General features: G+C 53.3%; 1 protein-coding gene across 1 annotated transcript in view; it reads right to left on the bottom strand.

Annotated features, from left to right (window-relative positions):
• Ajap1 (adherens junctions associated protein 1) overlaps positions 1-18,621 on the bottom strand; it is a 55,492-nt gene extending 36,871 nt beyond the window's left edge. Inside the window, exons 1-3 of the mRNA XM_028757798.1 lie at positions 18,514-18,621; positions 17,457-17,488; positions 14,077-14,888 (exon numbers count right to left, since the gene is read on the bottom strand). Coding sequence (XP_028613631.1) covers positions 14,077-14,888; positions 17,457-17,488; positions 18,514-18,621 — 952 coding nt within the window. The remainder of the gene's footprint in view (positions 1-14,076; positions 14,889-17,456; positions 17,489-18,513) is intronic.
• Between the last annotated feature and the right edge of the window lie 4,545 nt (positions 18,622-23,166).

Below are 23,166 nucleotides of genomic sequence, written 5' to 3'. Positions count from 1 at the left end.
AGAGAGAGAGAGAGAGAGAGAGAGAGAGAGAGAGAGAGAGAGAGAGAGAGAGATTTTAAAGATTCGAAGGTCCTATGAAGATCATAGAATACGGGTGTGGAGAGTCCTCAGAATGATTCAGCCCTAGGGGCCACCAGCCATTTTCTCAGGCTATCCTGGAGAAGGGAATAGAGGTGGGACCATCCTGCCCACAGAGATCTCCATTTCCCAGCATGCACCTAGCTGCCCTGGGAAGCAGGCTTACAAACACCAGGGAAGCGTTGGCTTGCCTGACAGCCACAGTCCTCAGGATACCACTGACCAGGAGAGGTGCAGTGTGCCAACTTTGCAGAGACATTGCTGGCAAGCCACCACCTTAGAGGACCAATTGGATTCGAGGGCAAAGGTCAGCTACCATTATTCTTCCAGCAGCCTGCATGTTGACCTCTCTTCCGAAACTGGGGAGATTCATGTGTGGCACGCTCACCTGCACCCTAGCCCCCTTCCTCTCTGCAAGTGGGAAGCCCTGCACGGCTCACAGCAGGAACCAGCACAAGCAGGTCTTCTAGAGTTCAGAGAGCCAACCCTGGGTCCCCAAGGTCACCAGCTCACCTTAGGATCACAGACACTGGTCTCACTCCTCAGGCTGTCCCTCTCAAGTGACCCTGTGACTCTGAGGGATAAGGACACTCAAGCCCCCTTTTGCCTCCCTGTCTGTCTGTTTATTCAGGGTGATCCCAAAGTCTCAACTTTTCCAGGACACATAGTCACACACAAACAGGGCTACATACCCACGCGGATAGCCACAGTATCGTGAAGGAGTAAGAGCCCTTGTGAATTTCCATGAGACACCAGCATGAGCATCCTACAAAGTCTGGGGGGGGGGTCAAGTCTACAGAATTACATCAAGAGGAGACACTGAATTGGGGAGCAGCAGATTTAGGCTTGGTGGGACGTGAAAGCTTCGGATGTTTGATCCAGGGGGCGACACCACTCTCCACAGTGCATGGAGCTAGAGGCAGTCTGGCTGCAAGCATCTGTTTTCCTGTTTTGAATACCCAGCTCCAGGTGCCCCAGCAGGCACTGATAATTGGTAATCCAGGTTATTGACTGCTCTTGGCAGGGGATCGGGCTCCTTCTCTCCAGCAGGCCACTCACTAATATCAAGAACCGGCCTTCCCTCTGGGGAAGATGGAAGCTCTGGGCTGAATGGCTGCTGAGAACACGACTGAGTGGCAGGTGTGGGGCTTCGGCTGCTCGGTTAACAGGTACACCGCAGGCCTTCCAGGCAGAGAAGGTTCAGGGAGGGAAATGGTAGCTCCTGATCACTGTGACTGAAGTTTGTGGGAAAGAAGCATGAAGGGGGTGTGGCCTCTCCAGGGTTTAGCTGGGTGAGCTCCGGCTGAAACTGGACTTCAAGACCCCAAGCCTGCAATTTCTTGTCTTCCCTTGGACTGAGAAGTTTGTAGGTGTTTTTACACAGTGCACATCTCTACCGTAATTCCCTTCCCTCTGCACCAATATCAGCCTTCACTGGATCAAGTCACACAGGCCCATGGCTCTGAGAAGCTCTGGGACTCTGAGACACACTCTGTGTTGCTAAGGAAAGGGTGTAAACTGAAGGGAGGGAACCATGTGGGCTAACTTTGGCACCCAGGAACACTGAAGTCCTGACCCTGGCACCTGTGGATGGGACATTATGGAAGGTCAGTCTCTGTGGACGGAATGAAGTCGGCAAGCCTGAGACGGTATCTTTCTAGAGGATCAGATGCTCCCCAAGTCAGTGGAAAGTGCAGTGTATAGAACTTCACCTGACTCTGAGTCCACAGACTGGAATCTTAACCCCCAACACCTGTGAATTTGGCATTGCTACAATGAGTTCATCAATTACCATGAAGTCCTAACAGCTGGGGTCCCCGAGAGCAAGGACAGCTCTGAGCAGAAATACGTACATACAGAAACGGTATCTGTCCATTCACGAGCCAGAAAATGGCAAAGAAGAGAAACCCAGTCTCCCTCAGTTTCAGAAGGAAACAGCCCTGCCCATTGCTGGGGGAACCCTGCAGGGACATGCCCCACCCCACTCCCAGCCCCACCTCCAGCCTCCTGGAGACCTTCAAGTGACCAGCTGGCCAGGAAATCACACAGATCATGCTTGTGAGGAACCCGACACTGTAGCTGGACAAGAACCGCAGTGTGGAAGTGTGACGGCATCTCTCTGCCTGTGTGGGACCTCTCCTCCAACAGTGAGGAGGGACGGGTCCTTAGGAGAGGATTAGGACCCTATGCAGACCCTACTCTATCCCTATGACCTACCCTGCCTCTGCCAATAAGACAATCTTGTCCTGATCTGAGAAGCTGGGGTGGTTTTCTGTTTATTGTAGATGATGCTTCAGGAGGGGAAGTTCAGGGGGCTATTTATTAGTGAATGAACCTTCTCTGGGAATTTCAGTAGAATTCACCTCAATGGCTTTCTTCCAAAGCTGTCTCATACCAGCAAGCACCATATTACCCAGGGCTGAGGGGTCCCTAGGCACACTGGATAAGTCTCCGTGTGGGTATCGAGAACAGGATTCAACCTGAGCATACATGAGTGGGAAAAGGGAGATTGATGTAGGGTCTATAACCGAGGCCAGATTCCAGCAGACAGCCAGGCAGCCATGTGTCCACAGATCCTCTGGATCCTGGAAGCTGAGGACAGCCCGACAGCATGCCAGAAGGAAAGCACCCTGGGCCTAGCTAGGGTAATGCCAGTAAGTCTACCAAGTACATCCTGCTCTTCTCTGAGGTGCCAGCACCCAGCACCCAGCACCCAGTCATCTTCCCTTGAAGACGAAGTTCCAGAACAGTGCAGGGACTTTTAGCTGTGGCACCTGGGTTCAACCCTGAGCACAGCTTGGCTCGGCTCCCTGCCCCCTCCCTGATCACACTGGAAGGTTGTGGGTGCCTGTCCCTGTACCCACTGTTCCCTCCCCTTGCCCAGTCAGGTTCACAGGAATTATAAGAGCCTTCTAGGATGCTGGTGGCTTCCAGGGAACTGTGAGTAGCAGTGGCTTCTTTATGCCCTAATGAAGAGGGGCCTCCAGCCATGCAGGGAACACTGGGAAAAGGCTTTTGGTGCTAGCTGAGTCCCTTGAGTCTTGACATTTGTCTTAGTCACTGTTCTATTGCTGTGAACAGACACCATGACCACCACGACACTTATAAGGGACGCTTTAACTGGGGCTGGCTTACAGGTTTAGTCCACTATCATGGCAGGAAGCATGGCTGCACACAGGCAGATATTGTGCTGGCGAAGGAGCTGAGAGTTCTACATCTGGATCCATAGGCAGTAGGAAGCGAGACTGACACTGGGCCTGGCTTGAGCCTCTGAGACCCCCCAGTGACCACTTCCTCCAACAAGGCCACACCTGCTGCAAAGTGCCTGCTGACAGTGCCATTCACTGAGCAGGCAACGGTGGCAGCTAGTGTCAGCCAAGCACAGCCACCACACTCAGACCCACTCCCCACCCTGACTGGGCTCATTTCGACAGTCAGCACCGAACAGGACAGATAGACATGGATCAGGAATCTCACTGGGTTTGAGGGCTGAGGCTTGGGTCTTGTCTGTTCAGGAGTTCATAGATACTGAGGGAGGTCTGACCCCCACTGTTCTGAGGTGGTTGTAGGTTCTAACAGCCTGGTGGGCCCTGCTTCATGCCCATCTCAGGAGCCGTCAGGTTCCATTTCCTTCTGGCGTAGGCAGAAAGCCTGGTTTCTCAGTGTTTGTCAGTGAAGTAGCAGAGACTCCTGAGCGTGTAGATCCTACACAGGTCTCCTTGTTGGGCCCTTCACAGAGCACTGACATGCCTATCGAGCCAGCAAAGCGGGCCTCCTAAGGAGCCTGTTCACAGAACAGTTTTGGATGACCACCCCTGCCCGACTGTGCCCCACCAATTACAGGTGGACTATAGCCCTGCTTGCCCTCGGATGAGGGTACTACAGATGCAAGACTAGCATCAGGGAATATTCTAGAACAGCCTTAAGTGTGCTTGACACTTGGCGCTGGGTAAGACACGGGGAATACAAGGGACACTGCGGTCTTTCTGTTTCTAAAGAGTAACAGTGTGGTTACATACGATGACTATTAAGGTCCATGGGAGCAGTCCACCTGCTCCAGAGGCCAGGGTGAGGTGACCCGGAGCACCCTGCTCTCGAGGCCCTAAATACCACTCACAGGGATCTAAAGCTCCGGCGGCATCATGGGAAGAGCCGGAGATGGGACCAGAGATGTGCTGGGGACTCAGACAGGAAGGGGATATGCAGCTGTCAGCACGCCTCTGGGCCTACTGCTTTCTGAGCTTCCCAGGGCTTCATTCTGTGGTCTCGATGAGCTAAGGGATGGGAGGGTTTATCATTGCCTGGTATTTACCAGCCTGAGCCTGGGAAAGGGCACCTGGAGTGTTGAGAGCTGCTAGCCGATGACTCAGAGAGGAACAGATGTCACCCACTCCACAAAGCTAACAGCTGCACAGGTAGTACTCTACAGAGGGGGTTGGGCTGGGCCTTCAGTGGGGATCTGACACCCGGAAGAGGCCGAGGAAGGGGGTGGGGAACACAAGGAGCATCCCTTTGGGGCACGTCCTTCCTTCACTGTCTTAGGTCTATCTCAAGAGGTGGAGGGGGCAGGACAGATGGTTTAGTGCTTAAAAGAACTTACAGCTCTTCCAGAGGACCTGAATTTGGTTTCTACTGCCCACGTTGGGCAGCTCAGAATCACCTGTAACTCCAGCCCTGAGAGGATCTGGGGGTCCTCTGACACATGGACTCATCATACACACAGACACATTCATGATTTTAAATAATAAAACAAGCTCTTTAAAATAAGGTTTGGGGGATGACTCGTAACGGCGCCAGACGCCGGCTGCTGCCCCTTGCACTGGACAGGTACCACCCCAGCTGTAAAGGAGCATCTCTAAAAAGGCGGGAAGATCCTGTCCCTCGTGGCAAGACATGGGTCTCCCTAGTTTCTCTCTGATGTCCACTGCAACATCTCTCTTCCATCAGCCAGATTGGACCCCCTACACACCCAGGAGCCAGTGTCCAACAGAGACATCAGACTGACCTCGTCTGCACCGGCATTCCTTTCTGACATCCCTGCTGCCCCACACAGGCTTTCCCCACCAGCTCTTAAGCAGTTAGCTTGCCTCCTCTGTCCAATGCAGTCAGCCTCCTGCCCATCTGCTTCAGTGGGGGCTTTCCTCCTTCCCAAGGTCTATCGCCCACCCTGACAAAAGAGAACAATCTTGGGCCTCCTCCCTTGTCCACAGGAGCTCCTCCCCACACCCACCTGACCTCACTACCCTCCCGCCCTCCTCCTCCCGGGCATCTAAGCTCTGCCTAGGCAAACCACCACTTCTACAATACAACGGTCAAGCCACACACTATGGATGTCTTTTCAAGCTCCACTTTCCAGTCACCCCAAGGGCAGCCTTACAAACCAACTACCCCAGGCATCTTTCTTAGGCCATTGTCATGTGTGGGTTTTTAAAGTCCCCTGGGTCCCATCTGCTGAGGGTTTGACCAATGCCTAGGTGCCACCGGAAAGTAATGGGGCCTGTGAGAGGCAAGGTCTGGGAGCCCTTGGAGGTCATTAGGGTGGGCCCCTAAACAGGACCCGCTCTCTGCTTCTTGTACTTTACCCCCAGACACACAGTGAATCTCCATCCATGTTTCACACAAACATCCCAAGCCGCCCCAGGGCCAAGCCAACAATCATTCATAGAAATGATACCTTCAAAACTGGATCAGAAACCTTTCCTCTTCTTAAGTTGAGTTGCCCCGGGCATTTGTTACAGTAACAGGAAGCTGACCAATACACACTTCTAATAAAGTGGCTAAAAGCATCACGCTGTGCCCAGCTGGTTAAAAACACTCCATCTTGAGGAAGACAAGAGCTACTCAGACTACAGTCTCGGACATTCTAGCCTGTTCTTTTTCCCCATCATTCACAGTGGGTTCCTCTCTACAAGATGGCTGCCACTGCTTCCTGGATTCTTGCCATCTCCCCCTCTGGCTCCAGTCACCGCCCCATCTTCCTTCTGCAACTGTCCACAGAACAGCAGGGCTTTCCCCAGAGACACAGCCAATCACCCTGTGATCCTACGATACTTGTTTTATGTGCACGGGTGTGCACGCTTTTGAGTGTGAGCACAAGTCACCACGTGGGCCGTGGCCTGAGGACAATCATACGTGTGGGTCCTTCCATCCTGTTTGAGACAGGTGGGTGCTGCCTACATCAGGGCTGGTCTGGGAGCCTCTGGGAAATCGCTTGTTTCTGCCTTCCATCCTGTTGTAGAATGATGACCTTATAGGCATTTTCAACATGCAGTTTTATGTGGGCCCTGGGGATTTGACTGGGTCCTTACGTTTGTATCATAGTGTGCTACCCTCTGAGCCATCTCCTACACCAACCCCATCTTACTCTGTAGTCCTATGGTCTCACAGTATCAACTGGGAACCTTTGAGGTCCCCACCCTGCCCGCTCCCAGCTTCCCACGCCTGTGATGCCTCATATGCCCCTGAACTGTTCTCCCTCGGCCTGCCCTGCTCTTTCTCTTCACGGACCTTCTATATTGCTGCCGCCTCCACGGCCCTCCACTGCTCTCAGGTCCATCCGCATGGCTAGCTCGGAGAGCAGCATCTCTAAGGCATCTTTCTCCCTCCCACATGCCTCTCCACCCACCGGAATGACAGAAGCAGAGCCGGAGATGTTTCTCGTGCCTGCTGCTTTAGGTGGGAAGATGTGGGTTTGGGAGCTCTGCATCACTACCCTCTGCTGTGTCCACACTACACACAGATTTGCAGGTGCCAGGAGATGAATCCCTGCGTGGGCGGATGACAGTTCACGTGGGCAAGGCCCATAGGACGCAGAGACTTCCTGTGCATTGAGCCTGGCCAGCTTTTCAGACGGTGCCAGGGTAGACTATGCCTCCTTTAGGTCCCATCTTCCTCAGGTCTCACATTCTCTAGGCCCTGCCTTCCCAGGCCACATCTCCCAAGAGAACACTTATTCTTACCCAAGTGCTATCTGGGGAAGCCCAGAAACTCCACATGTGGTCCCTCCTTCCTCTCCAGCAAAGATGGATTTGGAGCAGGCTATGGGGTAGAGAAATCCTGACACTCCAGGACCTGGACAGCTCAACTGAAGAGGACCCTTTTTATCTGTCTCGGAATTCACTCCTAGAACCTCCGGTGTGATCCATTTAGACAAAGGGCCCCACAGAAGCAATGCAGTCAAGTGCCTGATAGTGCAAGCGTGATGGCTATCCAAGTGGACACAAATCCAAGATAGATGATCTTACAAGACAGACAGACAGACGGGTACAGGAATGATAACCCAGGGAAGATGGAGGTAGGGGTCACAGCCATACGGTCATACTCCAACAACGGCCTGAAGCATGGGGAGCTCACAGGCACAGAGACATTTCCATGGGACCACCAGCCTCCCCCAGCCAATGCCTAGCCTTTAGCCTCCCGGACTTGAACACATTTGCTCCAAACCTCTAGGCTGTGACCATGTGTCAGGACAGCTCCAACACACACACACATATACACACACACACAGACACACACTCACACACGCATGTGCACACACACAGACACACATGCATGCATGCACACACACAGACACATATGCTCGCATGCACATGCACGCACACACACACACACACACAGACACACAAACATACACACACACACGCACACACACACACACACAGAGGCTGGGTGATTATAGGACTGGACTGTGTGTGGGGCTCACACATAGAGGACAGCTCTCTGTTCATCACATGACTGACTTTCAATATGAAAGACAAGAACACTTCCTACCCACAGAACAGGAGTTTGACAAGCGAATATTAGGTGTGCCTCCTGCTCTCACAAAGCACCAGGGAATGGTGGCCTTGTCACCCCACAGTGAGGGATCCTGGGGTCTCAAGGACCACCACCAAAGACAGAGGGACAGAACAGACTGAGACACACAAGCGACCATAATATCGGCTTTGGGGAGAGTAATGAAGGAGGCAGAAGCCACTTGCACTTTGAGCTCCACATGGAGATGCCCCAAGATAGCCCAGGGATAGCCCATCCTACATGCATGGCCACTGAACACCGACACAGTGCTAGCATCCACACAGCAAACACAGCCTAGTCTCAGAACAACCTTGGAAAACGAAAGTCACTTTTCCGTTGTGCAAACAAAAAAGTCACAAGACCGGTGAGGTCACACAGTGCAGTCAAGGACGCACAGGGATGCCACCCATGGACAGAAGCCCAGCTCAGTCCTTGTCTGCAGGCTCTCCTCCCACCAGCACAGGTCTTGGCTCTTCAGCTGCCCCCCCCCAGGCACCTCCCTGGGTAGACATCTTCTCTCTACCCCATGACGAACTTGTCTCTCACGGCTGGAAGAAACTTCTAGAAAGGAACCTCTCTTCCTCCTTTCCTGCTGACTGTGCACCCCAACGACAGAATGTGAGGTGTTGGGTTTAGAGGCTCACTGATCCACATCTGAGCAGAGACGTGCAACCTCATCTTCTGTGTCTCACCATCTGGTGCATCTTTCAGGAGTATAGCTGCCGCAGTTCTGGCTGACACTCCAGAATCAGACTGCTGTGACAGGCTACAGGCCTGGGAGCATCACTGGGAACTTACCTGCTGCTAAAGTGAGGGTGACCTATTTCTGCCGGGGCATCTGTCTATCAGAGAGGCCCTTTCAAACTTGATATTTGACAGAAAGCCTAGAGGCAGGACCCTCCTGCTCAAGGGCAAGGGCAGATCAGAGTTCATCAGAGAAAAGCCACTTGTCATCCTAAAATGACAACTCTAGATCCTTCCCCACAATGGCTGGGCACTCGATCCAGCTGGCCATGACAGCTGAGCTCGGTCTGGGCTTTGGAGGCAGGAAGGTGCAGGCCAGTTCAGAGACGCAGAGTGGGCTTCAGAATCAACTTCCCACCAAGGATTCCAGGTTCCTAGAGGGTCTGCCCACTCCACAAATCGGTCAGAGCCACCATTCCACAAGCTACCCTCCCCTTTTCCTCTGGCCCCAGCACCTCCAGTGTCACTCAGGAAGTTGTGGCTTTGTGACAACTCTGCTGTCCTTATGCAGGGGCGTGTCCTGGTAACCTGTCTCACTTCCCAATCTTTAAGCCCTTTGGAAATTGCACAAGAGGCTAGACTGCCCTGCCTCCCCACCCACGCCCACCAGAGATACAGCCTTTTACATCAACTCAACAGGGTTGATGGTTTGGCTCATGAATGGTCAAGTCAGAGATTCTGAAGCTGCTCTTCTTATACCAGCAAATGACAACACTAAAAACGGCATCCCATCCGATTCCTAAGCTCAGTGCTCAGGATGGCTCCCCAGGCATAGATAACAGCCATACATTCAGCCGTATGCATGTTACACGGAGTTGCTACCAGTGCAGTATTTAGTGACATGTGCAATGTAAGATGTATTCATCAGGGTGCACTCAGGAGACTCCCCAGCCCTGCTTACCCAGCAGCCTCGCCCTCAGAGAGGAAACTGCTTTCTAGGCAGAAGGACTTTTGGGCTCTACTGTTGTATATCCACCCCTCTGAAGACAGAGTCAGCTCTCTAGGTCCCAGCCAGGGAAAGAAGTGAAAGTCAGCCTGTGCTCAGGCCGGGCAGTGGGCAGGGCCAGCCTGGGAGAGCTTCCCACTGCTGGTGTGCTCTCAGAAGGAGAACAAGCCTCTGGGGGACGAGGGAAGCTGAAGACTAGCTGAACGCAATAAACCAAGGCCGCAGCACACGAAACTGGAAATGAAAAGAGGCAGCCTGAGCCCTCCCCAGGAGGGGAGAGCTGAAACAAGTCTCCCTCCACCTCGCTGTAAGTGGTGGAGGGAGTCTCAAAAGCAGACTCTGTGGAACCAGGGGGTGGCTTGGCCATCCTGCACCCTCATCTGTGACTATAAACAGCCGTGTACTGCATCTTACGGCATCTTCCAGCCCCACAGCTTTTGCGTGTCCTGGGCCTTGTCTATTGAGACATGCCAGGCAGAGACTCTGGGGGCCACAGCTTAGGATGTTGCAGAGTTTCCTACACTGCTTTTGTTCTTTGATGCTCTTCTACCAATTAATCCACTGAAAAACTTTTGAAGTTCATGAGCCATTTACTTCAGACGCCATTAAATTAAGGACAGATCCACTTTCCCGGTAGCAAGCACCCAGCGACTTAATTAAAAGGGGCTTGCTGTTTAAATGGGCACGGTGCCTCCCAACAAAGGAGCTGGCTCCTCACAGATGTAACTGCTTCTCATTTCCTTCCACCCGACACCAGCATCCAGACGACACTTCGCTGTCAGCGGGACCCTGGGACCAGCAGTTGGCCATTGAGGTACTGAGAAAATGACTCCCGACCCCCAGTGCTAACTAAAGATGCACCTAAAAGCCATCCAGTCCCAGTGGTAAGACGCACAAAGCAACCCGGAAATCATCCCCGGAGACTGAATGGATACAAGACAGGGTGGACGGGAGGAGAGAGACCTGCAGCGAGATCCCCGTCTTCTAGGCCCGACTGCCAGCCTAGGTATTTCACCTTCAGGTCTTCCCAGCTGGGGAAAGTATCTCACTCCTCAGAGTGCTCTGGGAATCATGGGCACAAGCGACCACGCAGGCACATCGACCTCAGTCAACACCCATCTCCAGGCGTTCCCAGAGCGGGCACATCTGTTAGCCAAACTCTGATGGCTTTGGCTCCCCATGAACTCCTTTGTGAACTTAACACAAAAACTCAGGCGAGGACTTCCTGCTTCTCCTGGGAGACTCTGGTTCCTGGCGTGAGCAGGACAGGTAAGAGGGCTGTGGGCAGTGGACAGAGCTGCCCTGCAGGGAGCGCTCCGCCCCAGCCCCAGGCTAAGTGCTGACCCAGCTGGCCCTCTGCTTCTGTTCCTCACCTCTATGCTCATAGACCGGGTGATTTTCCATCCCAAGCTGTCCCAGACTAGAGCAGCCACATCTCTGCGGGAGCATCAATGTCAGAGATGAGGCCTTGGGACTTCGTGAGCTCATAGTAGCCAATCAGCACAAGGATATGAATTGGAGTGACTGCTGTCATCTACATTCAGGTTGCCATCCGGTCATCATCACCATCATCACCCTCACCATCATCATCACCATCATCATCACCCTCACCATCACCATCATCACCACCATCACCATCATCACCACCACCACCATCACCAACACTGTCATTGGCATCTCCATCTTCGGCATCATCAGCATTACTATGAATGACCACCCTCATACTGACATTAACAGCACCAAACACAGCTGCCACATGCTAGACTCTAAGCTCCCGAAGGGAAGTGTGCACTTCGATCTCACCGACGTCTTGTTTCTGTGCAGATGGGTGACCACGTCGACCGAGGTTATGACTCTAAATCCCAGGGTTAGTTCCCCTGCTGTCTGACCTGTCATCTGCATCAGAGAGAGTTTTCTAGAAATCCCGGCAGCTGCTCTTTTAACCCGAGGCTCTGAGTAATTCCAGAGTTGCTGAAGTGGCAATCCCACATAACCCACAGGAACGTCCTGGCCTCAGGCAGGTACGGGAGCATGTAGCCCGACCCTTCACAGATTGTTCTACACAGAAGTGAGAATCCCAACCTACCCAATTCCCAAGCCAAACTCCAAAGATGCCTCTGTGTAGAGCACAACTGACTGCACGGAAGCCTGGGTCCAAGTTCCTTGGGTGCCATCAGCAGGATCTGGGCAAATCTGGGGGACGATGGCACGGCCCTCCGGTCCCTGCTGAGTATTCTGTCTCTGAAATGGTTGAGTGCTTTCTGTAGATACTCTAGCTGGGTGTAAAACTGCACCTAGGCATGGAGAGCTCCCTGCAGGAGCTAGCCTCTGCTCTCAGCACTGAGCACAGAGACCACAGGGCAGATCACAGGCAGACCTCAGCCCTCCCCAAAACTTTTTGCTGCACACGTGGAGGGTGCCATGGGTCACAGCTAAGAGATCCTCCACAGCATCCCTCTGCCTCAGATTCCACACAATGTATGTGGGGTCGCCCTTTGCAGTGTGCGAAATGCCCGGGTCTGTCTTCTGGAGGCCGAAGGATCAAAACAGTCAGACTTCCCTCTAGGCATCTCTCCACCCAGGAATCTTACAAGGATAGGAGGCTATGCAGCCTTCCCTCAGTCATCCAAGAACACGCCCATATTCAGCACCACGGCCAGTTCCCCCCAAGTCCCTCCCCTCCTCTGCTGAGCCTCCAAGGTCCAGTCTCCAGGGCCAGCTCAGAAGCCTGCCTTCTTGCTTCGATGCCTTGCATTCCTCTGCATTCGTGGCAAGCACACATATTTTCCCCTCTTCTGAATCTGTTTTTTGCTAAACAGATTAATATAGTGGCAGATTATATTATGGAGAGCCATAAATCTTCCCGGAGATAAGCATCTGTCGGGTTGGATTAGCGACAGCCGACGTACCGTGAGTTAATTTGCTAAGCCTCACAGTGTTGTCCCGGGTGTTTAGTGTTTGTAATAGCAGATGTAATTTGGGACAAATGGGGACTTGTTTCCTCATCCGTGTCTTTACGGTAAGTGACGTATTCGGGGCGGGGGAGGTGACACTCAGCGAGAGGAGCACCAAATTCCGTTATGATTATGGTTGATGGTAGAGGTTAAAACAGACTCTAAGAGAATTGCATGCAAGAGTCCAGTCCTGAGATGGACAAGCATTCGAGGTTCCCCCCTCCCCCCACCATCTACACTGTGTGTTCCAGAGGCTACCCCATGGGCTCCCCAGAGAGGCTGCAATCTGCCTACAAAGCCTGCTTTATCAGCTTCCCAGGAGCTGTCACGCTTAGCCCTGCCCTTGGCCTTGGGATGGGACGAGAGGCTGGCTCTGCTTTCTCAGGCAAGCTCCCCAAGAGGACCAAGGTGCTGCAGGGAAAACCAGTGGCCCCGCTACTTGGTGAAGGAAAGAAAGGTGTTGGTACCTCAAGGGCAAAAGACTGTTTACCCCGTAAAAACTTGTCCAAGTGTGAGCGGATGTCTGCTCGCCCAAGGTCAGAGGAGGCACAGGCAGAGCAAAACCAGGAGCAGAGACACTGTGCCAATTGCCCACTGTGGGCCTCAGGAGCTGTCTGTCCCTCCTCCCTCCCACTGTTTGTCCCTCCTCCCTCCCGTCACTCGCACATGGAAGTCTTAAGGAGGCCGCTCCTCACCACCCGACACTCGTTCGTTCTGATGCCCTGGGATCTTCTCCCCACTCTGGAGTGTCAGCAAATGCTGCCGTTTGTGGGAGGTGTTGTCCACAACATGCCTTTCTGAACTTCCTTGTCACCACGGGCATGCTTGTCAACAGAGGCAGACGCTGGGGCTTGTGGGAGGGGCTCTAGCTGACATCTCTCTCTTCGCCCCTATAACTGCTGGCATAGGGACAAACTCTGGCCTGGGACATGGCCAGAATTACTCTTGTTGCAGCCATTAGAGAATAAGGCATGAAAGAAGGTGTACCAAACCGCACAGAAGGAGATGTCTCCATCCAAGTGTGTGGCTACTGTCCACACAGCCAAAGAAGAGGACTCGGGGTTGGGGGGAGGTGTGTGCCAAAGCCTTTCATCATGTCTCCTCCTCCAACTCATCCCTGAGGGCAGAGCTAAATCGTGTCTGCAGAGCTTCAGTCAGCAGTGCTGGGAGTTCTTCCCCTTATCTGGCCTTAGTCTTTCTGGCTGTCCAAGGTCATCCCTAACCATGGGACAGTTCCATCTAGCAATTAACCAGCCCCAAAGGGCTGACACTCTTGAAGTTCTGGAAGATGATATGGTCCTTTAACACTGGGGTGTGAAGTGCACAGGAGACTGCAGCCTAGGTGTGCTGTAGGTAGGCACTGAAGATGCTGTACTGCACACACACACACACACACACACACACACAGCACCCAACCCGTGCCTGCGGTCCATGCTTAACGGTTCTCTCTGCCTCTGTTTAAAGTACACTACCCAGCACATCTCAGTGTCTCCCTGCTCCAAACCACCCTTCATCCTGCCTCTCCCCAAGTCAGAGCAGAAATACAAAGAAGTCTCCTACCTGAGGTCTCCCCCAAGATCCTGGGGGGCTGGATGTCTTTCCCATTGTTGCTGGGACTAGTGGAAGGCTCCGTTGTGCTAACCCCAACAGGGGTCCTTTTCCAGGGATCCAGGGACTCGGTGACCCCCTTAGTCTGCAGTGTCATGGCGGTGGCCGTGCTGGCTGTGGTGGTGGTGGTGGTGGTGGCCACAGTTGTCTTCCGTGTTTGCAGAACAGAGACCGTGGTGAGGCCAAAACCACCAGGGAAGGTGTTGGATTCCAGTGCGTCCTCGTCCCCCGTGGGCCCCCAGGCTATGAATTCTGTCTCTGTCGTGGGCCGGCCACCACGGAAGTCGAAATCGTTGAACTCAGCATCGTGTGTGTGCCTCCTGCCTCGTCTTAGGAGGCTCTGATGCTCGGCACCCCCTGCAGTCACCATAGAGGATGAAGTTGTTGCAGAGGTGAGGGAAGGGCTCGACCTGGTGGCAGCTGGGGGCTTAGTGAGTCCCCCTTTGGGTCCGAGGGTGGCTACCTGGTCCCTGGGCCTGTGGGCCCTCCGAGCACGAGGAGTCTGCATCTGTATGGGCCCGTGGGCTCGTTCGGCCCGGGCGGCACGGGGACTCCAGGCTGGTGTTGGTAGCCTTGTTGGGGGTCCACTTCGCAGACTCCACAGCCGCTGGGGTCTCTGTGAGCGTGACAGGAGCCGGAACTCGGGCCCGGGGCCTAGTGAGTCACAGGATGGGAAGTCAACCACGAGCTGCAGCATGGCTATCAGTATCCAGGCATGGCTTCCGAGAGAGCGGCCGGGCCAGCGGATGGACATGGAGCTGAGGAGAGACAGCAGAGCAGTGAGCACACAGTGGGGCAGCAGGAGGGCTCTGACTAGGGCTACATTTACTCCCCCCTCACACACACACACACACACTGGACAGGGACAACCTTTGGCTGCAAAAAGAGTTCGTCTGAACCTTGAAAGGACTCCAGAAGCCTTCTGGGCCAGCTCAAATGCACTGTGTTTCTCTACATAGCAGAAGGACAGTGCCCAGACAGCTGCTTCCAGCTCAGGCACCTCCTGGGTACTAACCTAAGAGCTTTTCCATGGCAAGGGACCAAGCCACCAAAGTCCCCCTCCCGTGTCCATCTTGCAAAATACCCTTGAAGACTTGTCTATATTGAAGCTGAGATTCCAGGGACACAATACCAAGGCGGGGGGGGGGGGACAGCATCCGCCCCGCAGAGCTGGGAACATCCCCACATCTTAACTGAGCTGAGAGTACCCAGGTTTGCACTCCACCTGGACACAGCCAAGCAAGGCTGCTACGCCTGCCCTTCCCTGGGTATTGCTGTGGGAACTGACTGCCACTCAGGTGAAGCTGGGAGCTTCGGTACTAAACTCTGCTGACATTTCCACACCCATCCCTACCCCCCTCCTGTTTATCTCCAATGTGGATGCCCTGTGGAAACTTCTCATCGTCAGCTGGGGACGGAGACAGAAAGGCCAGTCTGGGCACAGCAGGGCAGCGGGTAAAACTGGTTCTCAGCCTGCTGGGTCGGGGGAAGAGTGGCAATAGCTCCTCAGGGGCATGCTGGGACAGTCCCCCCATACAGAGTCCATGGGCAGCTCTACTAGCTGGGCACAAATCCCCTCTAAACCCGTGGATGCTGAAACGCCACATGAAAATCCAGAAGAGTACGCAGACCCACGCAGCCAGGCGTGGAAGACGCAGCCCACGCTCCCTTTTGCTCCCTGCATAGGTAATTGAAGACTGATTATAGACACCACTCAAAGTCAGCTCTCAGGCATCAACTTCACATCAGAAAGTTAGAAGCGAACTCAAACTTCCTCAGAGGCTGCGTGGGGGGAGGGGTGCAGGGCGTAGGGAACACTGAGCCTCATCCTGCACGGCTGCGCTCGCCAGGCCCAGCAACACACGTGGGGTAGTTTTCCTTTATAAGGTGCCGTGTGTGTGTGTGTGTGTGTGTGTGTGTGTTTTGAAAAGTGACTACTTGTGTCAGGGTGTGCCACTGTGTATGTGTGTGAAGTCCACGTGGCTGTGTGTGCTGGCAGGGGGTGGAGCACACTCAGGTGGGTGTGCAGGAGTGTCGAGTGTGACTGCTTGTGCGTGACAGTCGGAGGGAGGGAGTTTGTGAGTGCATATGCCAGCGTGACACTGAGCGTGTGTGGGCGTGGTGTGTCTCTGAGTGCTCCCCGTGGTGTGAGTGCTCCCTGGTTCTGAGTGCTCCTCCTTGGGGTGTGAGTGTTCCTCAGGATATGAGTTCTCCCCGTCGTGTGAGTGCTCACTGAGTTATGAGTGCTCCTTGGGTGTGACTGCTCCCTGGGGTATGAGTTCTCCCCAAGGTGTGAGAGGCCAGCATGCAAGAAGGTGCTACTACATCCATCCATGTATGCCTCCATGTGTGTATCCATGCTCCTTGGTGAGTGTACCCTCATCTATACATCTCCACGGGTCACCGGGCACAAATGTGGATCTACGTCAGGGCGAGCGTGCAAATGTGTCCTTGTTTGTCCTTCATTGTATGTCACTGCTCAAGGATTGCTTGCGTTCCTTCTCAGTCTGTTCTGGTGCTGAACCCCATGTGCCTGAGGCTGACACGCACCGCTGCTTGGGAAGGAGGTGGTCCCTGAGAAAAGAACTTGGGTTTGCTGGGACTAATTAGCAAAAAAGGGACTGGTCCCCAAATAATACGGCCTGGCTTTTTAATCAGGGTGAGAGAGCTTTGCCGACGGAAGGAGGACTTGCTCATTAGGTGGATACCTCTGAGCTGCCTCTACCTTTGTGTCCTTTCTCTGCAAGAGCAGCTGAGCTCTAGTAGGGACAGGGTTGTCACCACTGTGAGGCGAGATCTAGGCCAGTGGTGAGACTCCCCTGCCCTCGGGATGCCATCTCTTCAGAGCCTCGGGTGACCCTGTGGGGATGGACTGGTGAGGACCTCGGGTCTCCTCCATGCCTGTGTATCAGGATGGGAGTCTGCCTCTCTGTAATGAGATGCTCTGAGTATCTCATGAGTAATGTGAGGCCTCATTGGCCCTATCAGGTCTTCTGGGCTTCACCAAGCCTTGCCAGCGTTTCTAGGCAACCAAACCCCACCAGGCTCCACTAGTCACTGCCAAACCTTACCAAGACCTTTGGGGCCCCATTAGACCCTACCAGACCCCATTGTTTCCTCCATGCTGCACTAGGGCCCCTGGGCCCCTCAGGACTCCTTAGATGCTACCAGATTTTACTGGAACACTAGGTTGTCCCTCAGGTCCCACCAGACCCCACCAAGTCTTACCACATCCTTCTGGGCTCCACTTGGCCTTACCAGACTCCACCAGAACCCAGCAAACCCCTCTGGATCCAAGAAACCCTGCTAGGTCCTCCCAAGCCCCTCCTGACCCCATCAGCACCTGTACCCAGATCCCAGCTGCCTTGGCGACCCGTGCAGACTCCAGTAATTCCACTCTGACCTCTAACCCGGCCCTTCTAGCTCCCCTACACCTGGCCTGGCCTCAGCAGGCTCCATCACACCTCACTAAAACTCAGTAAGTCCAAATTACACCAGAAGCCAGCAGGTCCCCACCAGATCCCCCCACCTGGCCCCTCTAGGCCTCTCCCAGCCCCACCAGGCAGGCTGGCTGGGAAGTATTGCTTCCCATCAGAACTCGGAGAAATATCACCCCAGGAAATTAAAACCTCAGTACCTAAGTCTGGGCCTGCCTCCCCGGCATAACTTCACACACAGGATATTTCTGTGATTTTTCACCAATCATGGGCTGTAATTGGTTACCATAGAAACCTTCTCATTTCCAAGACACCCAGCTGTTATGCAGAAAACTCAACTATGGCAGTGAAGCTGGGGAGGCGGATACCCTGCTCCCCCTCAGCCTAGGGGCTCCCTTGTAAAGGGATGCATTTGCTCAGAAGGAAAACGGAGGGCAGCCTAGGGGAAGTGGCTGTCAGCTAGGACCAGGCCTTGTCCTACTGGACTATAGAGATTTCAAGCTCTGTATGAGGCCTGATCTCACAGCTGTGACATCAGGGACAACTCTGGTCTGCAGGGGACATACCTGAGTGATTTAGGAACCCTGTAAACCAATCAACCTACCAGTATCTCCTCTTCTCGTGCCTCCTGCAAACCTCCCAGGGGGGCTCAGTACAGAGGGAAGGGGGTCCCTCAGGTGTGCTCAGCTACAACGTGAAGCTGTTCTTGGAGGACCCCACTTCAGGAAGGTACCAAGGCATTGTCAGCTGCCCACTATCCGCCCAGATGACACATGAGGCCTTGCAACTATTAGCCCATCAGTGCCAACAGGCCACATGTTCACCCAGAAGGCCAGGTAGAAACCCCAGGACATTGAACTGGGCCCTGCAGAATATGTCATGCCTTTTAAACCTCGAGGCAAAGATAGGTCACATCAAGCAAGTACTGAAGATGGCGCTGAGGGAGTAGTACCTCAGTGCACACGGTGAGAATGAACGGGCATGGTGACTGGAGACAACGTTGATTCCCTGAGAAAATCAGAGCTACCACTGGCGCAGCAATTACTGACTTATAGTACATGGCTGTATGCTCATGATCTTCAGTAGCCAAGAATGTAAACACCGCAAGCATCTCCTAACAGACAGGCACACGGGACACATCCAGGCACAGAGTAGCATGCTGTCACCACATCAGGAGCCTTAGAAACCCATGCCAAGGCAAGGGAGCTAGGAGTAGGGTCACAAGCAGATGAAGGATCCCCCGAGACCACGTGGAGATTGGTGGCTACTGGGGAGCACAGGAAAGGGACTGTTTTGGAGTGACTGCCTCCTGGAGTGGTTCTTTTGGGGGTAATGGAATGTTCTGGAATTCGCTACAGTGGTGGCTACACATCTTACAAAACCACCGGACCACGCCCTCGAAAAACAATGAATTTAATTGCATGTAGATTACATCTCAATAACAGCAAAGGGGAACTGGACCCGGGAGGGAGGGAGGAAGACAGAGAGAGATAGAGACAGACAGACAGACAGACAGACAGAGACAGACAGACAGACAGACACACACACACAGAGTGCAATATGAACGAATGTGGAGAATCTCTGCGACCTTCCGATCCTGGACCCTGGCTACAAACCAGAGAGCCTCCAGCAACCTTCTGAGTCACAGGCAAGGTACTTGTGTGCTGTGGAGACTCAGTCTGACTGTAGTGGGCTTGGTGGGAATCCCCAGGAGTTAAGGACCCTCCTTGCTTGAATGCAGAAACCTACACCCACCCCTTTGAGGATGAGTCTCTTGACAGTCACCTCTTGTTCATCTCCAAGGACACCGTGCAGAGGAAACGCAGAACCCGCAAGCCATGCACACCGTTTGCGCCCTTCTGCTTCTATTTGCTACTTTGCCACTCCTCGCTTCTCTTCCTTTTAAATTTTTATTGAAATCACTTTTCCCCAAGACTGGTTTAATAAGATTCAGTGGATTGCGGTTCAATTCAACTCCCTTCCGCAGAGTTTCTCCATGGAAGAAAATCACTGTCAATTAAGAGAGACAAAGACATCTCTTCCCCCACAGACACACCCTCCTGGGGGCCCAGATGTGACAGCATGTGCTCCCCAGGAAACAGGAAACAGCAGGTTTCTCTCTTGGTGGGGCACACAGTCAGGGGAGTTGGAAGTGTGAGGCCCTGACATTATGTGGTCCCTGGAAACTTCAGGTAGCATAAGGTGTCAGAGTTGCCAAGAGGTGGCGAGTCCATTCTGCTTCTGCTGCCGTGCTCACTTCAGGAGCTGCACCTGCTGTGTTAGCCCAGGCTCTTCACCCTGCTATGTTGTCTGCCGTAGATGTTAGCCAGTTGATAGGAATCAACCCTTAAAGGCTCTGTTCTCACACCGCCAACACAAGATAGCTAAGGAGTGTGGAATCTTCGACCAAGATCCAACCTTCCATGATCAGTAACGCCCAGACATGCTGAGAATAAGCTCAGGGAGACAGTTACAGAGACAAGTGCTGAAAGATGTGTCCTCTCGTCCGCTTTGTGTAAGCCTGCCCTCTCTCATGCTTGATCGGGATACCCCTTATCCTGGGGCTCATCTGGGATGAGGCAGAAGAACCATGACCCCATACCCAGACACTTCCTGGCTGTTCCCCATCTCTGTGAACTTAAGAACCCTGCTCACCTCAGAATACTTCCAGTTTTACACAGAAGTTGCAAGAGAACAGCTTGTTCTAGAGATTCTCCCCCCAGTTTCCCCTGGTGTGACAGAGCACACCACAGGCTCCCCCTTGTCACAACCCCATAGCTGCTGCAACATACCATATTCCAATCTGCTAGTTTGGGTTTAGGATCCCTGCAAGATTCTACCTAACTCTGTATGCAGCTTCTGACTACCTAAGGCTACTTTCAACTGTGCCAGTTTTTTCTGGATTTTAATGCACTTGATCTATGGGGCGGTGGGGTTGTATAGATGTCCAAGAGTCGGGCTCTGATAATTTGGGGGCACCGAGGATGTGAGTTTGTAAAGGGAGACGGCCGAGGTGAAACACTGCTCTTTTTGGGACATCATGGCAAGAGTGAAGGCAGCCTGAGAGGGTGGTCTATGCCTTGGCATGGCTGGGGGATGGGCAATTTACATAATTGTTCTGTGCCTCAGTTTCCCTACCTACAAAGCAGGACAAACTCAGGAAGCTCTTTAAAAGGTACACTCGGGGTACCATGGCCAGTGCTGTTAGCTAAGCTCTTTGTAGATGCTCTGGGGCCATGTGACTTCTTGCCTTCTTGGAACCGACCAAGCCCAGGCCACTGCTGCCTCCTGGGAGCAAACAATGACTCTGGGGCCAGGGAGATGTAGCTGCACAGGCTTCACAGGTGCTTGAAGGAGACTGAAGGGTAGCAACATGCTGGCATTCTGGTTGCCTGGGCAACGTGCCCGCAAGCATTCTGGAGGAGTGAAGTGACAGGCTGTGGGTGGGCAGGACAGTGGGTGGTAATGTTCTCGGTCCCAGCAGTGGGGAGTCTCCTGTGCCTATGGCTGATCCCTGGTTGCTGTGACCCGGCAAAGGGTCCCTCCTGACAGAAATCCTACAGTGGGGCATAGGGACTGCTGCTCTCTGAAGTGCCTGTAGCTCCGCTGGGCCCCTAATTTCAGTTGCTGTCATCACATCCCGTCACAGCTGCACTCTCTCTGAGGAGTAGGCTGCACACCTACCAGCTACCTTACTACAAGTCTTGAGCCTTCCTCTTCAGATGGGCACAAAGGTCCTAGTCAGGTTTCCCACAATGGGCTGACTTACTCCCAGCGCTAAGCCCCCTGCCCTCTCTATCTCCCTGTAGATATAGGTCAGACTCAACAGAGCCAGGCACAGAAACGTTGGGTCTGGCCTTCAGTCCAGAAACCATATCTTCAGTAATCTCATAGGGCCAGGGAGCAAAGACCTCTCCATAGGGAATTTTCCAGCCCTTAAAAAAAAAAAAAAAAACCCTCTTTGTGGGATTGGTGTGTCAGGAAACTCCCATTCCTACCCAAGAACCTCATCTTAAATCTATTCTCAAAGACACAGCACTGGGAAGGATAGCGTTGGGAGAGAGCGGCAGAGCCTGGTGAGGAGGTAGATCCTCTAGCTGAGCATGAGCAGACACACGGGCAGATCACAGAGCAGTTCTGAGCACAGCAGACAGTCTCCTGGGAAGGGATATCTGGCTGGGAAGATACTTAGGGAAGGTTCTGGGCCATCATGCAAAACACGAGAGCCACAGCACCATGCGTATATAACCACAGCAAGCCAAACAGCAGAGGGCTGTGCATGGAGAGAAAAGACGGCGGGATCCTAAAATAGCTGGTACAGAGTCTGAGCAATAGCAACATGGCAGGCGCCAGGCTCGGCGACTCTCTCACCTCACTCGGTTATACCCGACAAGAGGAAGTGCTGTTACTCTCATCTTGAAGGAGAAAAAAAACAGCAACAAATGGTAGTTGGTTCTCTCTACAGGGATATATCCTAAATACATACTAAAGGATGGTGGTGCACAGAGGAGTGGTCTGTGATACATCCTGGGAGGCAGTCTGTCTCTCCTGGGAAGTGGTCTGTCCTGGGAGGGGAGAGCTACTTAGAGATCCTTGGTCCCCGTTGCACTGGAACCTCAAAAATTCAGTTCGCTGTCCATGCCTGAAGCCACTGCTCCCGGGGACAGCTTGGCAGCTCATTATTAACTAATCGTCAGCTTCTGAAGCTCCCACGGACCTCCCCACAGCATTTCAGGAATCTACCGATTTGATTGTTGCAACTGCTACATTGTTACCTGCAACAGAACCAGGAACTTGTTAAAACAGGCAGAGAAACATGTGAAGAGCACAGGTGATCAGCCTCAGTCCCTAAACTCCCAGAACAGTACAGACACAGGAAGAAACGCACCTGTGAGCAGAGAGAGGCTGTCCCAAGGACAAAGGCTTGTGATGACTTAGAGATTAGGACGCTGTGAGCTGACGGCAATGCCTCTGTGAGTCCTCAAGCCAGAAGGCCAGGGTGAGTTCATGGGCCTCACTTGGCACTTGGGGATGAGGCAGTGATGGCACAGTTCCTGTGAGGTGCCTAGCTACATGTGCTGGAAGTGGGAAGGAGGTCCTGGAATATGGTCATAGCAGGCCATGATCTCCAGACCAGCTACACCCAGCACTGACAGACAGGTAATCGAGGAAGTGTTGGGAAGGGATGAACCAGTGGATGGCCAGAACAGCCAGATACCTAAAGTGTTCTTCTGGTCTCTAGGCTACATCTACTCACACTGCTGCTCTGATACTCAACACAGCCCTCTCTGCCATCCTTAGATTATAAGGCTTAAAAGAAACTAAGCAAAAGCCTCCCTTCTGAGGTCACTGAATAAAAAGTTTCATGTAGTGACATGATGCAGAGTCAGTGGGGGGACACTGGGGAGGTAGAGGAGGCAGTGCAGAGGCAGAGGAGGCATTGAAGAGGCAGGGGAGACAGTGCAGAGGCAGGGGAGTCAGTGCAGAGGCAGGGGAGTCAGTGCAGAGGCAGAGGAGGCAGTGCAGAGACAGGAGCAGCAGTACAGATATAGGGGAGACAGTGCAGAGGCAGGGGAGGCAGTGCAGAGGCAGGGGAGGCAGTGCA

This window comes from Grammomys surdaster, unplaced genomic scaffold (assembly GCF_004785775.1).
Source record: "Grammomys surdaster isolate TR1022 unplaced genomic scaffold, NIH_TR_1.0 126185, whole genome shotgun sequence".
Taxonomy (NCBI): domain Eukaryota; kingdom Metazoa; phylum Chordata; class Mammalia; order Rodentia; family Muridae; genus Grammomys; species Grammomys surdaster.
This window is presented reverse-complemented; position numbering and strand designations above follow the sequence as displayed.